Below are 20,104 nucleotides of genomic sequence, written 5' to 3'. Positions count from 1 at the left end.
CAAAAATCCTTCCTTTTACTTCGTGACTACTTCTACTACAATACCTAAACTTTTGTGTGTGGCTTGTAATTCTTCATACAGAGTTGGTAATTTGCTCCATGGGCTAAGATCAAAAGCCCACGTGTCTTTGGCTGCATGCCAGGGTCTCAGAGCCCCTTGCCAGCAGCTCTGGCCATCCAGGGCACCCAGAGGGATGTCCTGGGTTCCCACATCTACCTGTAATGTATTGGTTGTATTTGCACTGGCAACAGTATCCTGGGGCTCAGCTGGCATTTCCCTGATTTGCCTTCATCAATCCAACCTGGATGGCAGAGGCAACCAAGTCATAGAGGCACCCGTGGCTTGTGGCACCTGTGCTGACAGGGTGCTAGGTACCCCACGGACACCTTGATTGTATTTTCACAATTCTCCAACTCAGGTGGGTGGAGAAAGCCATGAACTTGCTCCTTTTTCATAAACTGTTCCCTTTTAGAACAATTAAAAAAAGCTTGGTGCACTGTCTCTTTCAAGTCATGCACTCTATGTTTCCAATAACATGGCAGTATATTTTCTTGTAGATTTGAAGAAAGAATGTGCAAAAAGAAAAATCAAAAATCTAGGTTTAGTTCAGAGATCTAGTAAATACTTCTTTAAATTCATTACATACCTATTTATCCATGAAGATCTGGAGCTTTTTGAAGACCAAAGAGGCTGGAAGTTTTAACTTTGAAAGGTACACATTTGGCACATGGTAAATTCCTACTGTCATAGTCCCTGTGTGATTTTTAACTTCTATGCTAACCAGGAAAGATTAAAAAGTTTTTTTAAAGATTTTCTTACACTGCCACAGTGTAAGAAAACATCCTCAGCAGTTGAATATCCCCCATCTTTAAAGCTCTTCTCAAGTGCAAGGCATTTCTGCATTTTCTGCAATTTATTACATGAAATAATTTCAAATGGGTATTAAATTACCTCAAATTTATTAGCCCAAATCAACATACATTTATAGTGAACAGTGGAAGGCCTGCAGCATGAGAAGGATGAACAGCAAAACTGACTGCTAAGTATGAAAGAGAAGCATGAGGCAGTTGAATCATTATCATCTGACACAGCTGATACAGCAAGAGGTGTGGGGATGAATGAGAAATGGGGTCTTGCAGCACCTGATGGTCCTCAGAAATTTAGGTGATTATGGTGAGTGCTCAGCTCAGAAGGGGTGATTTGCTGCAGCAAAATATTAGAGAATTCTGGTTGCCCCATCTAGAGGAATACTAAAACCCAGTGTAGGAAACAGCAAACCTTGGAAATGTACTTTAGGCTTCTTCCCTCTGCATGCTGCTCTGTGGCCAGCTTGTCTCCAGATCTCTTCCTTGTCAGCAGCACCACAGCAGCCACTACCAACTGGAGGGATTGGTTCCCACTCCCCTGGTGCAGGTACTCAGGAGGTGACAAAACCCTGCCAAGCTACAGGGGTGCTTATCAGGATGGCTAAACACATGGTCCTGGGAAGCTTTATATCACAGGGTTTATTAAGGTTACTGACAGGGATCAGCTTCATTGTCCATCTTTGGGGACATCTGCAGGAATCTCTTCTCATGAAGTATCTACAGGAGTTTCTGTGGTAGCAGAAATTCTATAAACCAGTGATTAAGGCAATTGTGAGTGAAGTTAGAACACCTAATCAAAATTGTACACAAAGGTACAGAGGGAAACAAGACTGTATAGTAGGAAACAAGATTAGGTGATAAATCACCTCTTATTGCAAAATTTAAAAAAGAAATTTAAAAAGAAGAAAATGATTTAATAAAGTGGTCCAGCTAGGTAAAAGCTTGAGCAAACAGCAGTGATAGCCCAAGAATGGTTGCATCCAAAATGTATAAGTCAAAAGAGGTATAAATAGTTAAAGTAAATAAATGGGACCAAAAGTACATACAATTTTAAAATTAAATCAGAAAAGCGTGGGTTTAATTCCAAAGGGAACAGTGTGTGCCAGAGTATTGAGTTATACACTGCTGTATTGAAGAGTAGGTCAAGATCTTATCAGCTCTATTATGAGGAATGTCAATAAAAGGCTGCGCTATGATAAAATGTTTAATTAAAAATGAACATTGTGCAACAGATGAACTCATTGTATTCTACAGGAAAAAGGAGTCAAATGGATTGTGTTCTCCAAGTTACAAATTGCAGTGAATTATTTTCCCTCCATCAAACATTCTTATCACTACAAAATCTTGTATTAAAAATGGACTTACTTATACTATGATTTTTTACAAATTAGTGTAGGACTATCCCTACAGGATACTTCAAATAGTTGAGTGTTTGGAACAACTGTGAGAAGAAGAACACTAGGGTCCTGTTTTCTGGGTACTCTTTAAGGTGAATAAGTGGTTTGCTTTGGCAAGTTAATTAACAAAGCAAAATATTAATATAGATTCAGTGAGTTGATCCAAAAGCAACAGAGACAAGCAAGACTCAATATTTTGGTTCATTACTTATATAATATACACATACTCAACATGACTGCCCTAAACATCTCTCACAGTCCAGTACAGAAGGTGACAAACAATGCCACCAAGAAGAGCACAGGCAACTAAATGCAGCAACACCCATGGTAGACAGGCATCATGATCCTTCCCTGGTGAAAATACTTTACCCCCATCCCCTCTGCAATGTTAACCATCTCAGACACTGGCCAGAGCCAGGATACTTTTCTATGAGAGTAAAGGCAAAGGAATTCAAGATGGAAAATATGTTTTTTACACAGTTTTAAAGGAATGATGCAAAATGCAGGGAGAAGAAAGTGGTAAATTAGCACCATAGGACTAGGCAAAAACTGGCTTAACACCTTCATGGCCTTCCTTCCCAGCATAACTTTGTGTAAGAAAGCATAACATAACGTTCATATGGACACTTGGGCCAGAACATGCAGAAGAGAACATTTTTAATATGTCTACCACTCAGCTTCAAACCCCCAACAGAGCATACAGATGCATATGGACACATACACTGCATAAACTGTGTACTTCCTAAAACCCAGCCCAAACTGGGAGAGATTTCTAATGAAAAACATTGTAAAATTCCTAAAACAAGATACACCAATAGAATGAAACTTCCAATAGGAGCTGAGGAACATGAGATATTGAAACAGATAAACCAGATAACAGATAAGAGCACACTCAGCATTTCATATCTGTCCCTTTTTCAGAAACAATTAATAATTGCATTAAAAGATATCTCAGAGTCAGAAATAGCTTTGGTGTAGCATTCATGTTTTTGGCAATCAAATTTATCCTCATATGTCAGCCAAACATTTTATTGTACTCTATAGAAGTGGAATATATTAGAGCAAAGAACTTCACTGATCAGCTGATAGAAAAAAAAATATTGTGTAGAAAATAAGAATTCTGGTGCCCTTTAGTCAAAGGATTTGTAAGTTATGAATGACCTGTGGGCAGCACATGCTCCAGATGTGAGAGTATGAAAGAACCTATTACTATAGCAAGAATAATAAAGAACATCTTCTCATCCATGGACAAAGCTAAACTCATCAAATCCAAACTGTTAGTAAGGGGAAAATCCACCATATGCTCATGAAAGTATTTGCAGTCATAGAAACTGATGATATTAAGGAGCTATTAAGTGATCTAGTCTTCTTCTCAGAGTTAAGCCTTGTTTCCTGCAGTTCTTGCATAATAACATCTTACCTGTAGGACTGCCATCCTATCCCTTAGTAAATTGTTCTAAAGTCCTTTATCTTTTCATCAGATACTGATACTATTCCTGAGATTCAGTCTGTAATTACCCATAATGATACAGTCATATTTAAGGACAGAAAACTATAAGTATAGAAACATGTTTCCTTCAAGCATAGGACATCCCAAATCAAGAAAAAATAAACTTCAATGAGAGAGAATTATTACCTAAGAAGCAGATTTGGTAGCAATATTAAAAACTAAGTCCTCAGAGGAGGTCTAGTCAGGGACAGGAATCGAGCAAATCCTTCACCAGGAGCTAGTAGAGATTCCCTGGGTCATGGCCTAGTTGAAATTAAGAGAAAAACTCCTACTGATTTCAATAGGGCCAGGATATGGTCCCCATATTTTATCCATAGTATATCATCACAAGTGTAAACTACAAATGAAGCATCATGAGGTGAGGTGCCTATAATTCCTAATGTTTTCATCCACTGTTATAGCCAAGACCTCTCCCTGAACTCCAACAGAGGCAAATTAGTTCCACATGTCAGATACCAACGGTAATATTTTCCCTTACATTTGGTACACAACAAGGGGATGCAGTACAGCACAGAGCAATTAATACATTTCTTTTTGTGAAATAATGCACAACAGAATAACTCAGAAAAGATGTTGCTCACTTGAAGGTTGCTAGCTCATGAAGAGTATAAGTAGGAAAGGCAATCACTGGAAAATAAGATAAATTAAGCCCCCCCCTTCTGTCCAACACTTTGTAGTTGCTGCTTTACTTGCTTTGTTTCAACCCTTCTTTCCTTGCAGGTCTCCTGGTGCCCCTCATTTCCAACATCACCTCTGAATCTGGGATTACAATCTATCACAATCCAAACTGTACCAGCTTTTACAGTTTCCTGAAAGAGAAATCTAACATATAGGATAGGACTGCTAAGCATAGGCAACTCATGCATTTTGCATACCCTACAGAATCCTGCCAAGGGCTCAGCTGCCATTCCAGATGGCTGTGGGTCTATTGTGTGTTTTGTGTCATATTTACCAGTCCCATGTTTAAGTAACAAACTCTCACCTCAATATGTCTTTCACCACCAGTGAGAAAATAGTAAAAGAGAACCAAGGCCTTTAGGCCGTACTTGTTCATTGCACTGCACTTTGACCAGAGATTATGTCTAATAATAACAATAACAACAACAACAACAGCAATAATAATAATAATAATATGCAAATCTTCCTCAAATAGCTCTCCTGAAACCATTCTGTTGGAAATAACCTTGCCTGTGGAAGGCTAACTAAGATATATTCTTTCTGATGATGTGCACAGGGACTACAGAGTGCACCTGTAGTCACAGGTAACAGTCACAACAGCCCAAGAGTGCTCTGGAACAAAGCTCATGGAACATTTTAGCCCACTACAACACCTGGACTCGTTAATTACTCTGTTGGGTAAATACCAACACAGAGGAAGCAATCAAATCCAATGACAAGTCAAGGTGAAGTCAGACTTGGAACACCTGTCTGACTTCACTTATATTAAACAGAAAAGTGACTATGAAGAACTTGATCAGGCCTTGTGGAAGAGAATGAAACCTACCTCATTCTGAGAAGCCACTCTGCTTTGCCAGTGCTGCTCAGTGTTGAATGTGGCATCACTCAGTGGAGCATCATAGCAGACGGAAGCTGACATCTATGGAACATGTTTCTTTCCAGTCCTGTAAAATAAAACCAAACCACAGTTCTTTCAGAAACAAAGACTCTGTAAAAACACTGCACTGTATAATTCCAATATTATTTTAATTCAAGTCACGTTTGTCAAGTTCAGTGTTTCACAAAGAAGAAAAACTAATTAGAAAAACAACAAAAACAAATGGAGAAGTAAACAAAGAATCTTTCCCCCTCCCCAAGCTGGCAAATTCAACTTGACTTCTAGAGTTCAAGCCATGTTTTTATGGATTTTATTTACAAATATAATAAAGTGCCTTTCTTTGAAAAACTGATTTTCACCATTTAGAAATAGCGAGTTTATAACAGTTTAGAAATAAAGACAAGTAAAAATTTGTGACCTTTCATGTATTTGCCAAGTATCCAGTATACAATAGAATGTTGACTACCATGATAACAGTTTTTAAATATCCCACAGAACCATTTATGATGGAAATTTAATCACCACTTTTTTTAACTAGACCACGGCACTGAGTGCCACATACAGTTGCATCTTGAACACTTCAAGGGATGGTGTCACCACCACCTAATTGTAGAAGTGTGAAGATAAGCACTGTAGAATTAGACAAAACTGAAGTAAAGAGATATCTGTTGATCAAATTGATGGTCATATAATTGGAATTTCTTTTTTTTTTTTTTTTTCTGACAATGCATTAACCGAGAGGGAAACTGCTCCTAAATCCACACAGACTTGTATACAATCAATATGAACACACAGAGATAGGGAAACTGGACAGGGAGAAGCTGATTATTTTAGTGCAAGCTGAGACCACAAGAAAGGCAAAGCCAATTGAAAAAAATATACAAAATGTATAAACATTATCTTCAGGCATTCTCTTTTCAAAAAGTTTTGAACCAAATTCAAGATAATTTGTAAACATGCATAATTTCAGTAGTGTGACAATCAAGTTTACAAGAGACTAATGTAATATTTGTTGTATTAAGTACAAAATACTTTATATCCATGCCCTGATGCCTTCCATACTAAAATAAAATTTAAGTGAAATCTTCAAGCTTTGCCTAAGAATTCTATGGTTTGAACCATTTGCTAAAAGAAAGATGCAATAAGGTTCTGCTCCCAACCACAGTCCCAATTCAAACCATCTTGTGACCCTGTACCATATTAGTTGTTCTCTTGGAGAGGTGAGCCCTCAACCAGGTTCTCTGGGCTTCATCTTCTCACCTGTACCTGAGGGATAGAGGCTGTGCTTTTTCCAACATGTGCAGAAAAGAAAGATCCCAGTTCTGCCTAAAAAATTGCATGTAAAGTGGGGAAAAATGCATATTCTGAAAAAATACATGTTGTGCATTGCTGAATAGCCACCACTGTCTGAACAGGCATTGCACGTCTCTTGTTCTTTTCCAAAAGCCAGTGTAAAAGAGACTAGGAAGTGGCATCAGCAGAGCCTGTGTTTCTGAGGAACAAGGCTTCACTGACAGAGGTGAGGGGGATGCTTGCATTCCATCATCTACTTTGCTTTCAACATAAATTTTTCCTTATCTAGATTTACAAAAGGCAGATACTGTGATAGGATGGTGGTATGAACAAAGGGGACAAAGTGTTCTGTTTGATTTTAAGGCACAGTCAGACTTTTGTCCAGCAAAAAAATTAGGAATAAAGAAAAAAAATTATCTATAAAGTTTTAAAACTTCTACAGTCCAAATGCCAAACTTAGCAGACTCAAATAGTGAAAATAGTATTTTGTTTAAATGATTAGTTGCTTATCTTTTATTTTTGTAAACTGAAACTTCAACTCTTACTTTTTCTTCATTATTTTTAAAACATATACAAATTTCTTTCACTGATCAAGACATAAATAGCTAAAGTACTAGTCGTGATCCTCAAAGAATCTGGATTTAATTTGAGAATAGGCAGGTAATTTTGATAATTTTTAGAATGAAGGTCACAAACAGAATTCTGAATTTTTTAAACATTAAAAAAAAATTCCATGACTGCCAGTTTGCCCTGAAAAAGGTGACTTGTCTCACATCATTAAGTCAGAAAAAGAAGTGCTGGGATTCTTTGCTAAGGTGTCTGACCAATGGAAAAAAAAGTAAATGAATTATAGATTATTATAAGTAGTCTATAATATATGTAACATAATTTCTAGACTATATACTTTTTACAGCTTTTACACCTATGACAGTCAAAGGAAACACAAAAATATCGGCTTCAGGACTGTGCCTGATGGGACTATTTTTTTTTTTCCTTCTCACAAAGGACATAGAACTAATGTGCCTAATTGGGCTATGGTATCAACTATCTAATATATATATTATCCCTTTTGGCTTTGTATTTACTATGTTATACTTAATAGTTTATTGTTATCTTTACTATGGTTTAAAATTTAGAACAACAGCAGAGAAATAAGTGGTTTTTTGCCAAACAGAAATTCTGTGGGAGAGCCACAAAAGAAAAAAAAAAAAAAGAAAAAAAAAAGCTAGGTCATTTGGTAAACCTGGGGTCTACTTGCCTTTTGAAAATGTCCTCAGCAATTGCCATTTGTTGCCATTCACTTTTATGACAGCAGATTATTGCAGAAAATAAAGTTTGGAATTAATTTGAAATTAATTTTTCACCAGCCACAGTCCTGGCATGGAGCATTTGTCACCCTAACAAATGTGTACTAGAATTAATCTTCATACTGTACAAGGCTTCTCCGGTAGCTTCACACCAGAGCAAATCACAGAGAATTATCAGATTTATTATCTCTTTATTGATATTCCTGAGGCATTTGGATGGATTGATTCGGATGTGCTACTCCTTGGACATATTAGATAGATTACTTAACAAATTTCTGAGCAGCTGCCCGTGACCCGGTCAATATCTCCCAGGAAGTTCCTGCCCACAAACACCCATCACTTGCCAGGAGCATGTCTGTCCTCTGAGCTACAGCTGTCATCTTGTGATACACAAACCACAGTACAAACAGGGGAAGTTAAAGCATCCCAATCTTGCCTTTTGAATTTAGACTATATTTGTGGCTTAATAATAAACTTCTTTGCATAAATGCTTTGAAAGGTTCTTATTATTCTACAGTTATCTAATCATCAAAAGGAAATGTTTCTCAAGAGACAAATCACTCTTATATTACTACATTTTGCTTTTACAATTCCAACTTCTGACAAGACGGATAGTCTTCTGCAGCATGTTTTAGTTTGAACTGTAGAGCAGCGCAGATGGAAGGACACTTAGGAATTTTTTAAGGGTTTCTACATGATAGAATCTGGTGATGGAACTTCTGGCTTACCACAGCAGATTCACAGCCTGGCACAGTTGTTCCCTATCCATGTTAAATACATCCCATTTCCTGGTGGGAGAAAACTGCCCTCCCCGCAGATCTCATCCTACTGCCTGGTAATAATGGCTGTTCCTATTTTACCATTACTCTGGAGACTTTTTACTCTACAGAGACAAAGGCTGTTTTCTGACTAGAACTGTGCATTTCTAAATCCGGAGTTTGACCCTCAACTCACCTCGCACTCATTCCGCAGGACTGATCCAGAGCAAACATCCTGAAATCTCAGGATGGCACAGCAGGCTGAGCCACCTCACCTGCCAGTTGGATTCCCAGGAGGCCAAGCAGGCTGGAGCTGAGATGTTGCTGTACATCCCACAGCCAGGGATAGAAGAGCTTGTCTCAGCCCAGGGAAAAGGGAAAGGACTCCTCCTTCTCCCTTCTGTCCTTCAGCAATACTTCATCAGAAGTAAAGGCTGGATGGGACAGAGGGAGGAAGGAAGAGAGGGAGATTGGAAGGAAGGGAGGGAGGGAAGGAGACAGTACAAAAGTCCTCAGCATGTTTATCAGATCCCTGTGTCCAGCTGGGCAATAGGGAATACTAAGGATATGACTTAATCTTACCTCTCATACGTTTTGCTCAGAACTGTAGGAGGGCACCTTTTCTCAGGAGATGATGTAGAGGGGCCAGATTTCAGCAGTTTTTCCTCACACCTTACCATTTCTACTTTGCAAGTCATGCTAACCGTGGAAGGGGAAGGGCAATGCTGTTGACTGGTTCCCCCAAACCCTTTTTTCTTACTTTAAATACAGAAATAGATTTTTTGACCAGTTGCTCAGACAGTATGATGGTTAAGCCATTTCTTTTCTGCACATGGAGAAGTCAATACACACAAACCCCTTTTCAAAGAAATGCTCCACCTGCCAGGCTACAGGGTGATTCTGGCTACGTGCTACTGAGAACATGATGCCCATGCTATGCTATGAACATTTCCACTCTAGTTTGCCTCTGTGGTTTAAGTGCCTGGCTGCAACACATCTCCCACATTTGGTTCATCTGAAATGAAACCAGTTCATGTGCTCCAAAACGTGAGGCACAATAATATACTATTTCTAATATACTATTTTCTGCAAGCATGTTTTCCATAGATCCATATAAACTGCTTCTGAAGTGAAGGAAGACTATGGACAAGCTAGAAGCCATAAGAATCAAGGAGTTGAGAAAGGCTGAATTATTGGTCGTATGATAATAAAAGTGAAGGTAACAAATATACTTGGAAAATTTTATTCACTGAAAATGTTTTTCCCAGAAAATTTAGTCTGATCCACTCAATATAATGAGATAAAATAAAAATAGTGACTGAATATTAAGTTAGTCTGAATATCTTCAGAGTAATTTAAGATAACACTCCAAAGATAAATTTAAATATCTAGAGAGAGACAAAGACAGCAAGTACTTTTTCTGTTAGGAGTATGAATAAAAAAAAAAAAATTCAGTAAAGAGTCTTCACATCACAAATGTTTCCCAGTAAAAGGAGTTCTCTTATCTAAATTATGCAACTAACAAAAAAAAAGAAAAAAAAAATCCTTAACACATGATCTTTTTCACAGAATTAGATGGATCTTAAAGACAAGCAAGAAGAAAAATGAAACTGAATTTACTCATTATGCAATATTCAAAAGTCCCTCTACAAAGTTTTCTAAGAATTCAAAGTTTACCTGAGAATGTTTCATTTCTTGTTATCCAGATCCATGCGTTTCAGAAGAACTAGAAATTTAGAATCCACAATTCACTTCTTTCAATGGTAAAAGAACAACAGATGCAACTCATGGATGCTGGGATTATTAAGGAAGCCTGAGGTAATAAAATGTTCAAATTGCTTTAAATTCAATGGGAGTGAGACTTCTAACTCCTTAAGGCTGTTGAAAATTATATTTTCCAATACCCTTGAACCAAATAAATTAAAATTTTGATAAACCTTCTGTGAACTAGTAACTATTGATTATTTAATGGTTGATTAAACTTTCTTACTAACTGTCTCCAGAATTTCAAATTAAGAACATTAGCACTCATATTTCTATTTTTCATAAATGTCAATTCTGTCTGAAATTGTGTGTTATTCAACATGAAAGATATCTTGAAAACAATCCTGCATAGGAGTAGGATATGGCATAAAAGCCACCCACTAAATGCTACCAACAATGAACCAGTCAAAAAATATAGTTAAATAAGTAAAAATATGAGCATTTCTTAAGAATATACTTTAAAAAGTGTAACTTCTTCATTTTCAGAACAGAAAAAAGATTAGGTGATTCCGATCTATATCCCTGCCCTAGTCATGCACAGCAGGTAGCATGAACAGCATGGGATTCTGGTCCCCCAGCTATTCCATGATGGCTTCTCCTATTCCCTATTCCCTTTATCCATGTGCTACACCAAAAGGCATGAAAACCTTGCTTCTGTTGCAATGAAATGAAAAACCAAAATTGAACAGCACAAAAATATTTTTTTTTAAAATGAATTCTTGGCTTTCAGACAGCTCCAGTGAATAGCTAAAGTGTAAAGCTAAAGTTCTGCCTGCACTGTCCCGCAGAACAAGTCCAGAGCCAGCTCCTCTCCCGCCCAAGGCAGGGATAGTTCATCCTTGCCTTTTCCTTTATTACTGAGCCACCAAAAGGCATTTTTATCAATACTTTTCAGAAGCTTTTAGCCAGCTGTAAACCATTTTACAACTCACAGGACCTGAAGTTTCTGGTTGGGAAAGTTTCGTGGTCATATGGGATTATGCAGGAAGAGGTTTGGTGTGTGCAAAGACCTCACTGGGAAGTTACATGGAGTTCTTCAATTATTAATTTTGAAAAGTGGAAACACCTAGACTGCATGAAGCTTGGAGAGTTCTCTGTATAAACATTAGAACTAGAAAAACAGAAACTTTTGTTTGGTCTAATAATGAGCAAATCACAAATAGCAAATACATTCTAGTATTAGAATGCAGCAATAAAGAACAGCACTACTGGCTTTCAGACCAGGTCAATTTTATTCCTTTTTAAAATATGGAGAAATGAGGGCACTGGAAATCTGCAACTTTCCATCACTACAAGAGTAGGTAATAACTAAAGGCAAGATTGCTAATATATGTGTATCCTGCCTACAAATACCTTCATTGCCTTTGCTTTTCCTGCAGGACACGCTGTTTTTGTCCTTCAAAAATATCTCTTGAATGAGACCTGAAACTCTCCTTGAACAAGATACAAGCAGAACAATAGAAAAGGTCTTAAGAAGCCACATACAATATATCCAAATATGAAATGCTCTAAGTTTATGGATAAAAGTAAACACTCTACAATATTTGTAATCAACATAGGGAGTCTTTTATTGCTTTGCCGAAATCTACGCCAAGAAAAAATTGCAGCTCTTTTATTTTTTAATGACGCAGCATGCTGTTAATTTGGGTATAATGCCAAAAAGCTCCATAGTGTTATTCAGGAAAGAGTCGTCTAGAAACCCCTCAATGTCATAGATAAAATTGAATCTGAATGGCTAAACCAATTTGAAAACAAATCAATCCAAAACTAATTTTACCCATAATATGCAGTTTGTAACAAACATCTTTCACTACAACAGAGCTACTTGTGACATCCTTAAGCCAAATGCATTTATTCTGTTCCTGATGTTGCATACAAAACAGAAACACCTTTCTGGTACTACTCAGGCCACAGAGAAAACAAACGCCTGAATCCTTCCTCTTTTGTTATTCCATTCCCATCATTAAAACCAAAGTCCTCCGCACAGCTAGGCAAACATCTTGGAACTTCTCCTGCCCTGGCTTCCTGCCAATTCACCAAAACCCTCCACTCATTCTCTTGGAGTTCCAAGCTCCTTCCAGAGCTCCACACAGAGAGTCTCTTCCCTTCTGGCCTGAATAGGTCCCCACTGGTTTGAAATTCTACCCAAGAGGTGAGTATTCTCCTGTCTTTTGTACTCCGATGCTTCAGGTATGGGACTGATCCTTCTCTTCAAGGACTAAGTGAAAGGCAGAAACCTCCCAGAGCCCATCAAACACTGGCTTGATTAAACTGCTGCCACCTTCCCCTCACACACCAGGAAAACAAACATGACTGTATAAAGCAAAGCACAGTGGCATGATGAAGATCTCTCCTGTATTTGTTTGGCTCTAACAACTAAGAATCAAAATAAGAACTTGAAATAGTAAGAGATGGAAGGGCCAAAGAGCTGAAAAATAATGTGGGGGCAAGGGGATATCTTCCATAAAACTATGTGAATTATCCACCTCATTTGCACAGGAAAGTATCTTGGAAAATACATGAAAAAAATCAAGCAAACAAATTGGTTGACAAAGCGAGGATTTTTTTTTTTTTTTTTTTTTTTTTTACTTAATCCTTATTACTGCCTAAAAAGATAGTGTGCTGTGTCTTTCAAAAAAGCCACCTCAGCTCACACAGCAAATTACTTCCCACTCTGTTATCCTTCCCATAGTTATGGTCTGGCCCTGCACATTAATGTGAAGCAATATGAAGTTCCCTGTTATACTTTTTATTGTTTTTGCATTTAGGCTGAAAATTCAGCTTAACCATCTAAGTACTGCATCAGTCACACCCTCATTTTTTTTTTCATTGGAATAAGGAAAGAAAAATCATTAAAAATTATGACTGAATAACTTAGAAAACCTGAAACAACTTCGTAACCTCTACTCACCCTTCTATAATTATACTTCTATTCGTCTTTATCAAAACAAATCCCTACTCAATTGCAGTCCTTTCAAAGCAAGAAGAAAAAGGGCATCTGAACAAATGCAAAAACATTTTTGTTCAAGTTTAAGTTTCAAAAGGAAGCACAGTACCAGGCTGTTCTTTTCTTTATTCTGAAGCATCCTGAATTTGCTTCAAAATGTGCTTTCTGTTTTCTCATTAACCTTTAAAACATCTTAATATCACTTTGGATAATAATAACAATAATAATAATAATAATAATAATAACAAAAAAACCCCCAACAACACCACAAGATAAGCTTAGTTGCTTTTCAGGAATGGAGAAGGATTTGTTCTACTGTGTAGTGCATTCCTTCAGGGGTTATACTTCTTTGTCCTGTAAGGATTTTCTGTCCTTATAGTGAAGGAAAATACTACCCTGCTCCAGAATTTACAAAATTGTTTCACTATTACAAATTCTTGAAGAATTTGTTCAACAGCCAGAAATGTTAGAAAAGGAACATATTTCCTGTTGCACAACAAAGAATTTAAAGTAATTTCTATTAATATTATACTGAATATTTTTGGATACTTTCCTACTAAACCCTTGTTTAAAAGTCCCATGGGACTTAAGTCATTCAGGATATTACTGATTTTTAAGTTTACAATTACAAAGACATTTAATTTGACCTGAAAGTTAAAAATAAAAAGTTAAAAATAAAATTTTTAAACTGGATTAAATACTATAGGGTTTCCCACTGAACAGTAATACAGTGCTTCCAGTAAATAAAAATGGAACTATAAAAGATACATATATTTCAATACTGATAAGAGGAAAAAACACAACAAACAATGAAATTCATTCTGTGTATTAAGTTGATTTTATATTTTAACAAAAAATAGAATAACAAAAGTTGTCTTTTTAATGTGTTTCTATTATTTTCACAGAGGGAAGACACTGACGGAAGCCTTAAGTTTTTATTTCAGTTCATTCTGCCAACAGAACCTCTGCTTGTATAGAACTTCTTTTAAACAGATGCTTTATTCAGATATTCTTGAAAATTCAAAAAGAAGACTTGAGGAAATTTAGACACCTTATTACTGTTATTAGAACACTTCTTTGTATATAATACATCCCACTGGAAAATAGTATAAAACTAATTGAAATAGTTCATAAACAATTTCACATCCATCTCTCAAATTTTATGAGAGCATTGTGGATCTAAATACACTTTAGATTCATTCACCTCTGTCAACAAATAATGAAATTTTAAGGATTGTAAGTAGTGATAAATTTAAATTTAAAGGCCTCCATTAATCTTGATAAAGAATATCAGTGCATAATTTAGTTATGTGTAACTAAATATATTCAAAATGCAAATGGTTTGTAACCTAGGCACCAGACGGCCTTTAATAGTAGCATTCAACAAATTCCTAGAACTGCACCTACATCAATGCTGAAGCACCTGAGCCTTAACTTTACTTCCATGTCTCAGTGGAACTACTCCAGGAGTGAAGTTACTCCCTGTGTTAGCATCTGTTAAATAAGATCCATAATTACAGCTGGAAGTTGGAAAACTGAAACAAAAAATGAATTAGCATTTCAAATATTTCAGTATACATACTATTCCCATGTCACCAATTACAGTCCCATCTGTACAAAACTGTACTAAAAATACTCATACTTTAATATCCCTCCCTTTCATGTCTAAATACTTCACTTGCACTGGAAAATAAATTTCAAATTTGTTTTTTTACCACCAACCACCTTACAGAACGGTCAGCATTGCTATCATCAGCAACAATGCATTTCACTTGTACAAATGACTTCCTAATATTGGAGTGAACTTATTTCCACAGCAGTATGGTTTTCAGTGTTTCTGAGATTCTGGCCATCTTAACCATTACAAATCCTTTTCTAAACAAGGTATGATATCATATAGAAGTAAATAAGAAGGTAAGGTATCTTAAAAGATGAGATTTTTCTGTCAACTTGGGCATTATGCTTTTTCCCCTCCCTTCTTTCTACTTTCCTGCTTCTGCAGAAAAAACAATTCACTACTGTATTTATAAAACTCAAAACAATAAAATCCTCAAATAATGCATGTGCTGTTAGAAAAGAAAGTTGGAGCAGTCTAAGTTTCTTTCTTTTTTTTTTTTTTTTTAAAGAAGAAAACTGATCTTGAGGGCAAAAGCATTCCAAAAGTATATGGCATTTAATATTTTACAGAATATATGTCTACAGAAGATACTCTGTTTCTGAAGAATAAATCTTTCTTGACTGAAGAACTTGTGTCTTGCCAAAGAGCCTGAGAAAATGATAGTAGTTCAATCCAAGGTAGCCCAGATAATAATTTTATTTGATGAAATGGAAAAAAAATCATAATAATTTATATTCTATTTATTTTTTTTAGCTTCCAGGCACACGCTCTAATATTATCAGAAATACAAAGGCTTAGTATAAGATAAAAATTTTGCAAATTATTATAGAACACGCTCTATTTCTGGTATAGAGATAACTCTGAACCGAGAAAGAAAAAACAATAACAAAAAAAGAAATCTACCTATTTTAAGAAAGTCCTGAGACCGTTTAATTTACTGGTGCTCTATACAACTATAAGAAAAAAGTATTAAACTCTCTGGATGCAGTAACAAAGGAAAAATAGAATGCAAGCTCTGTAATCAGAATTGAAATAGACATATCAGAATAAAGAATCATAGAGCATCTTAATCTAAGAACTATTCTGTCAAATTAGAACTAAAATAATTTCATTTCATTAAAACTTAGATCTTTAAGTTTTGTACAAAGGTAAATAATTTACAAACACACCTAGGAATTGTTCTTCTAAAACTGGCAGTTCTGTGAAGTTTCAGAGAAGTTTAAAAAAAATTATATTCATTAATAAAGAAACCAAAACAATACTTCAATCTGTTTCCCAATACAAAGCTTTATTTTGCATTATTAATTTAAAATGTAATGATGTATATGGAATACAAAGGTTTAAATTCCACAAATGCTTGCTCCCAGGAAGGAATCCCACTTTGAATATATTTTCTCAGACAAATAGGACTATCTACAAGTATAGTCACCCCCCCTGCCTCCAGTACCTATGAAATATATTAAAACAGCAGGCAAGCCCTGTCTGGGTTTAGCAATTCTGTTACAATGCAGTACTTTTACTTTACAGCATTGTACTTAAAAGCCTATGTTACTGTAAAGCTCTTTTCTAAATTGCTGTGGAAAAGTGTTTTAAAGTGTTCCTCAAATCCTGTGAATTAGAAAAAAAAAAAAAAACCCAAATAGTGACTGCAGGCATTACTTTGAATTATGTTGTCCATTACCAGAAATCTGTGCAATAACATCAACAATAACATCAATGCTTATTATGAGACTGAACACTTGCCATGTGAATAAATTTTATCACAAGTAGTGTCTTCACAAGTTGGAAAAAGTGGGGGGTCATATTATAAAACTTTAAATTCCTATGACAGATTTTGTCGTTAACTGATAACCCAGTTGTTGGGGATGAATACTCATAAAAGTGTTTACACATTTCAAATAACACCTAAAACTCGTATTAGGGATACATTTGTATGAGACCTCTGGATAATCAGCATTCAAGTACCTCTGAAAGATCTTTTTTCCATGTATGAAATAGTTAAGGGGAACAGGAAATAGTGCTGGAAGGGGTTACATGGATTCTAATGTTTCCTTCTTTTCATTCATGGATGAAAATGTAGTTTTAAGACATGCAGCTAATCAAACAGAGCATTAAGAAAAAAGAAAGAACATACAAAAATAAACCAAGACAGGGAAAACAGTAAAATGCAATAGCTTATTCACTCAGTGACACACGTTCTGAAGAAGGAATACATTTAACGACGTGGTATTCCTTTAACGGAGACAGTCGCTGCATCAGAAGCGACACAAAGTGAAGACAGGCAAGATGACCATTTATCTCCACACAGGATAAACAAAAAAATCAAACAAAACCAAGCCCCCAAACCATTATCATGCGGAACAGAAAAGACCTTCTTGAAACGCAAAGTCAACAGAGGGACAAGCAGGTGTTTGCATTCTCTGCACTTTAACTCATGGGCTTCATTTTACGTTTCACAGAAAGGAAAACAGTTTCATTTGTAGACCTTGCAGAGAAACAAAGAATTTCAACAAGGAGTCCCGATAAACATCTTACGCTGTTAAACATCTTCACCGAGAGAGAAAGAGAAATCTCCCCCGCTGCAAGCAACCGTGGACATCTTTTGTTGCCTGATACATATTTGCTTTTGTCTTTTGTGATAAGGTCTGCTGCCTTCGCCTGGCGCACAAAAAGGGGCCCGCTTGTTTCTGCACAGAAAACCTTTAATTAAGATCATTTCCGATTTTCCAGCCGCCCGTGCGCTGAGGAGCGAAAGGGGAGAAAACCCCACCGCGCTGGCTGGGCGGAGGGGCCGGGGAGCTCTGCCCGAGTCCGACCGGCACCCGCCGGGGGACGCGGGCAGGGAAGGGCAGGGAAGAACCGGGAAAGGGCTGGGAAAGGCCGGGAGGGCCGCGAGCAGAGCCTGCCCGCTGCGGTCCGCTCCGTCCCACCGCGCCCCGGCAGCACCGCCCTGCCCGGGAGCGCAGGGGCTGCACCTCCTACATCCCACCGGCGGGACCACCGCACACGGGCCGGGCCGGCGGGGATCTGATGCTTCAGTTTGCTGAAGGAGCGGGGGAAAACGTTGCTTTGGTTTTTGGGGTTTTTTTCGGGGGCTTTTTTTGGTTTTTTGGGGTTTTTTTTGGTGGTTTGTTTTTGTGTGTGGTGGGTTTTTTTGGTTCTTTTTATAGGTTATTTTTTTTGTTTTGTTTTAGTTTTGATTTTTTGTTTCTTTTTTTGTCTGTTTTGGATTTGATTTTTTTGTGGGTTTTTGTTTTTTGAGTTTGTTGGGTTTTTTTTCCCATGGGATTAGACGGGGCTGCTCTTCAAAGACTTTTGTTTTTAAATCCTTTAAAGAGTAACCTACGATTTGGGGTTTGCCTGTTTATCATAACTCAAGGCTCACTAAAACATCAAGACCTTCTTAAAAAAAGTGAAGAAAAAGAGCATCTTTAATAATTAATTCAAATATTCTCTCTTAAACAAACAAACAAAAAAAAACCCCAAAAATAAATGCCACGCTCTACGGACTCTGCAGTGTTAGTTCTCTGAGGACTTCACCTGTTTTAAGCACTAGGGTTGGAATATAAAAGTAGTTTTCCTAACGTTGTAGTAGTTTGAAATACTGAAAAGAAAATCTAGGAGACAAAACCATTATAAACTGTTTATGCACACACAAGCAGTACACAACTACCAAAGATCTTAGTCCTTATGTGCATGTTCATTTACTGGAATTAATCCTCATTATCATGTTGACTGCCTGCAGGACCCAATCCTGGAATATTCTTGTGTGCCAGGTGCTAGGAACAATATTATTATAAGAGGTTTCAAGTCTGAGGCACTCAGCAGTTATCTCTGTGCATACCTCAGAGCAACACTCCCACTCATAACCAGACACTTATTACTTGTGTCTGTATGAAACTTCGTTAAGAAATATTGACAAAAAAATCTGGTCTGAAATAGGGACAATTACAATGCAAAATTTAAAGCCACATTATATGAGTAAGAAAAAATACAGCAAAGATATTCCACTAGGAAATATGCACAAAGTTGCAAGAATGATTCATTCCTGCAATCCAAATATAAACCACAGAGATTAACTCGTACTATGGACAGATCATAGTTGTGAGAGATCTTCCTCTAGTTAAATATTCAGAGCACAAAGTGGCATTTTTTTCCTGTCAAAACTTAGCATAATAAACTACATTTCTATAATATTTGCACCATGTTTCAGAGGGCACAATTAATTTTTTTTTTCTCCAATACTATCAAAGTTTTTATTTCATGAATGAATTTGTATGACACTAAAGATGACACCATAAACAGAAGAAAAAAATTGCTAAGGCAAATAAATTAAAGTAATTCTATCCTTCTCTGACCATCTGTCTTCCCATGAATACACATGTGGAAAATAGAATTTGCTAAAAGCAGCTATTTTAAGTCTATCACATTATTGTTCTGAGTAAAAAATACAAGAGCAGAAAGTGCTAACAGTATCATCTTACCTGCCTTTTAAGCAAAAGTGTAAAAAACACAGCACACAAGAAAGCCTGCAAGCTGACAAAGACTCTGGATTAGCAACAGCACTTGACCCAGTGAAAATGAATCAGACTAATTTTTTTTTTAATCAGAGAGATTACTTCCTTACATATTGACACATCAAAAATATGATTACAGATCAACTTGATATTACAGTGCATACCATTCACTTCTACGCTCTTAGCAGGCTTTCTCATCAAAGCACAACAAGAAGCATTTTTTATGATGCCATAAACGATGTGCTAATAGTTTTGAACTGAGGTAAAGTCACCTGCTTTGCACAGACTCCTTTCATAAGCTCTCTGTGAGCTGTCAGGTGAAAGCCCCATTTTTTTTAGCCTCTTGAACATCCTAAAACTCCAGTGTGTAACTAAAGTTAATTTTCTTAAAAGCACCACAGATCTGACAGAATTTTTTCAATGCAACCATACACATATTACTATGGGTAAGATCAGTGCCTAAAAGACAATACTTTAAAAGTAACATAATCAAAATCTTTGGCGTGCCTGTTTTGTGTATCTGTGAACAGTGGAATGCAATGAGGGATACATTTACATTGTTTTAGGGGAGG

At 36.7% G+C, this 20,104-nt stretch overlaps 1 protein-coding gene across 11 annotated transcripts in view; it reads right to left on the bottom strand.

Moving 5' to 3' along the window:
- LOC119704257 overlaps positions 1-20,104 on the bottom strand; it is a 279,500-nt gene that overhangs the window by 174,296 nt on the left and 85,100 nt on the right. For all 11 annotated transcript variants that reach the window (XR_005257893.1, XR_005257894.1, XR_005257915.1 and 8 more), the window contains one exon: positions 5,278-5,395. Coding sequence is in view for 2 of the 11 variants with exons in the window: in XM_038145189.1 (XP_038001117.1) it covers positions 5,278-5,333 (56 nt within the window). In the remaining 9 variants the exon portion in view is untranslated. The remainder of the gene's footprint in view (positions 1-5,277; positions 5,396-20,104) is intronic.

This window comes from Motacilla alba, chromosome 1 (assembly GCF_015832195.1).
Source record: "Motacilla alba alba isolate MOTALB_02 chromosome 1, Motacilla_alba_V1.0_pri, whole genome shotgun sequence".
Taxonomy (NCBI): Eukaryota; Metazoa; Chordata; class Aves; order Passeriformes; family Motacillidae; genus Motacilla; species Motacilla alba.
This window is presented reverse-complemented; position numbering and strand designations above follow the sequence as displayed.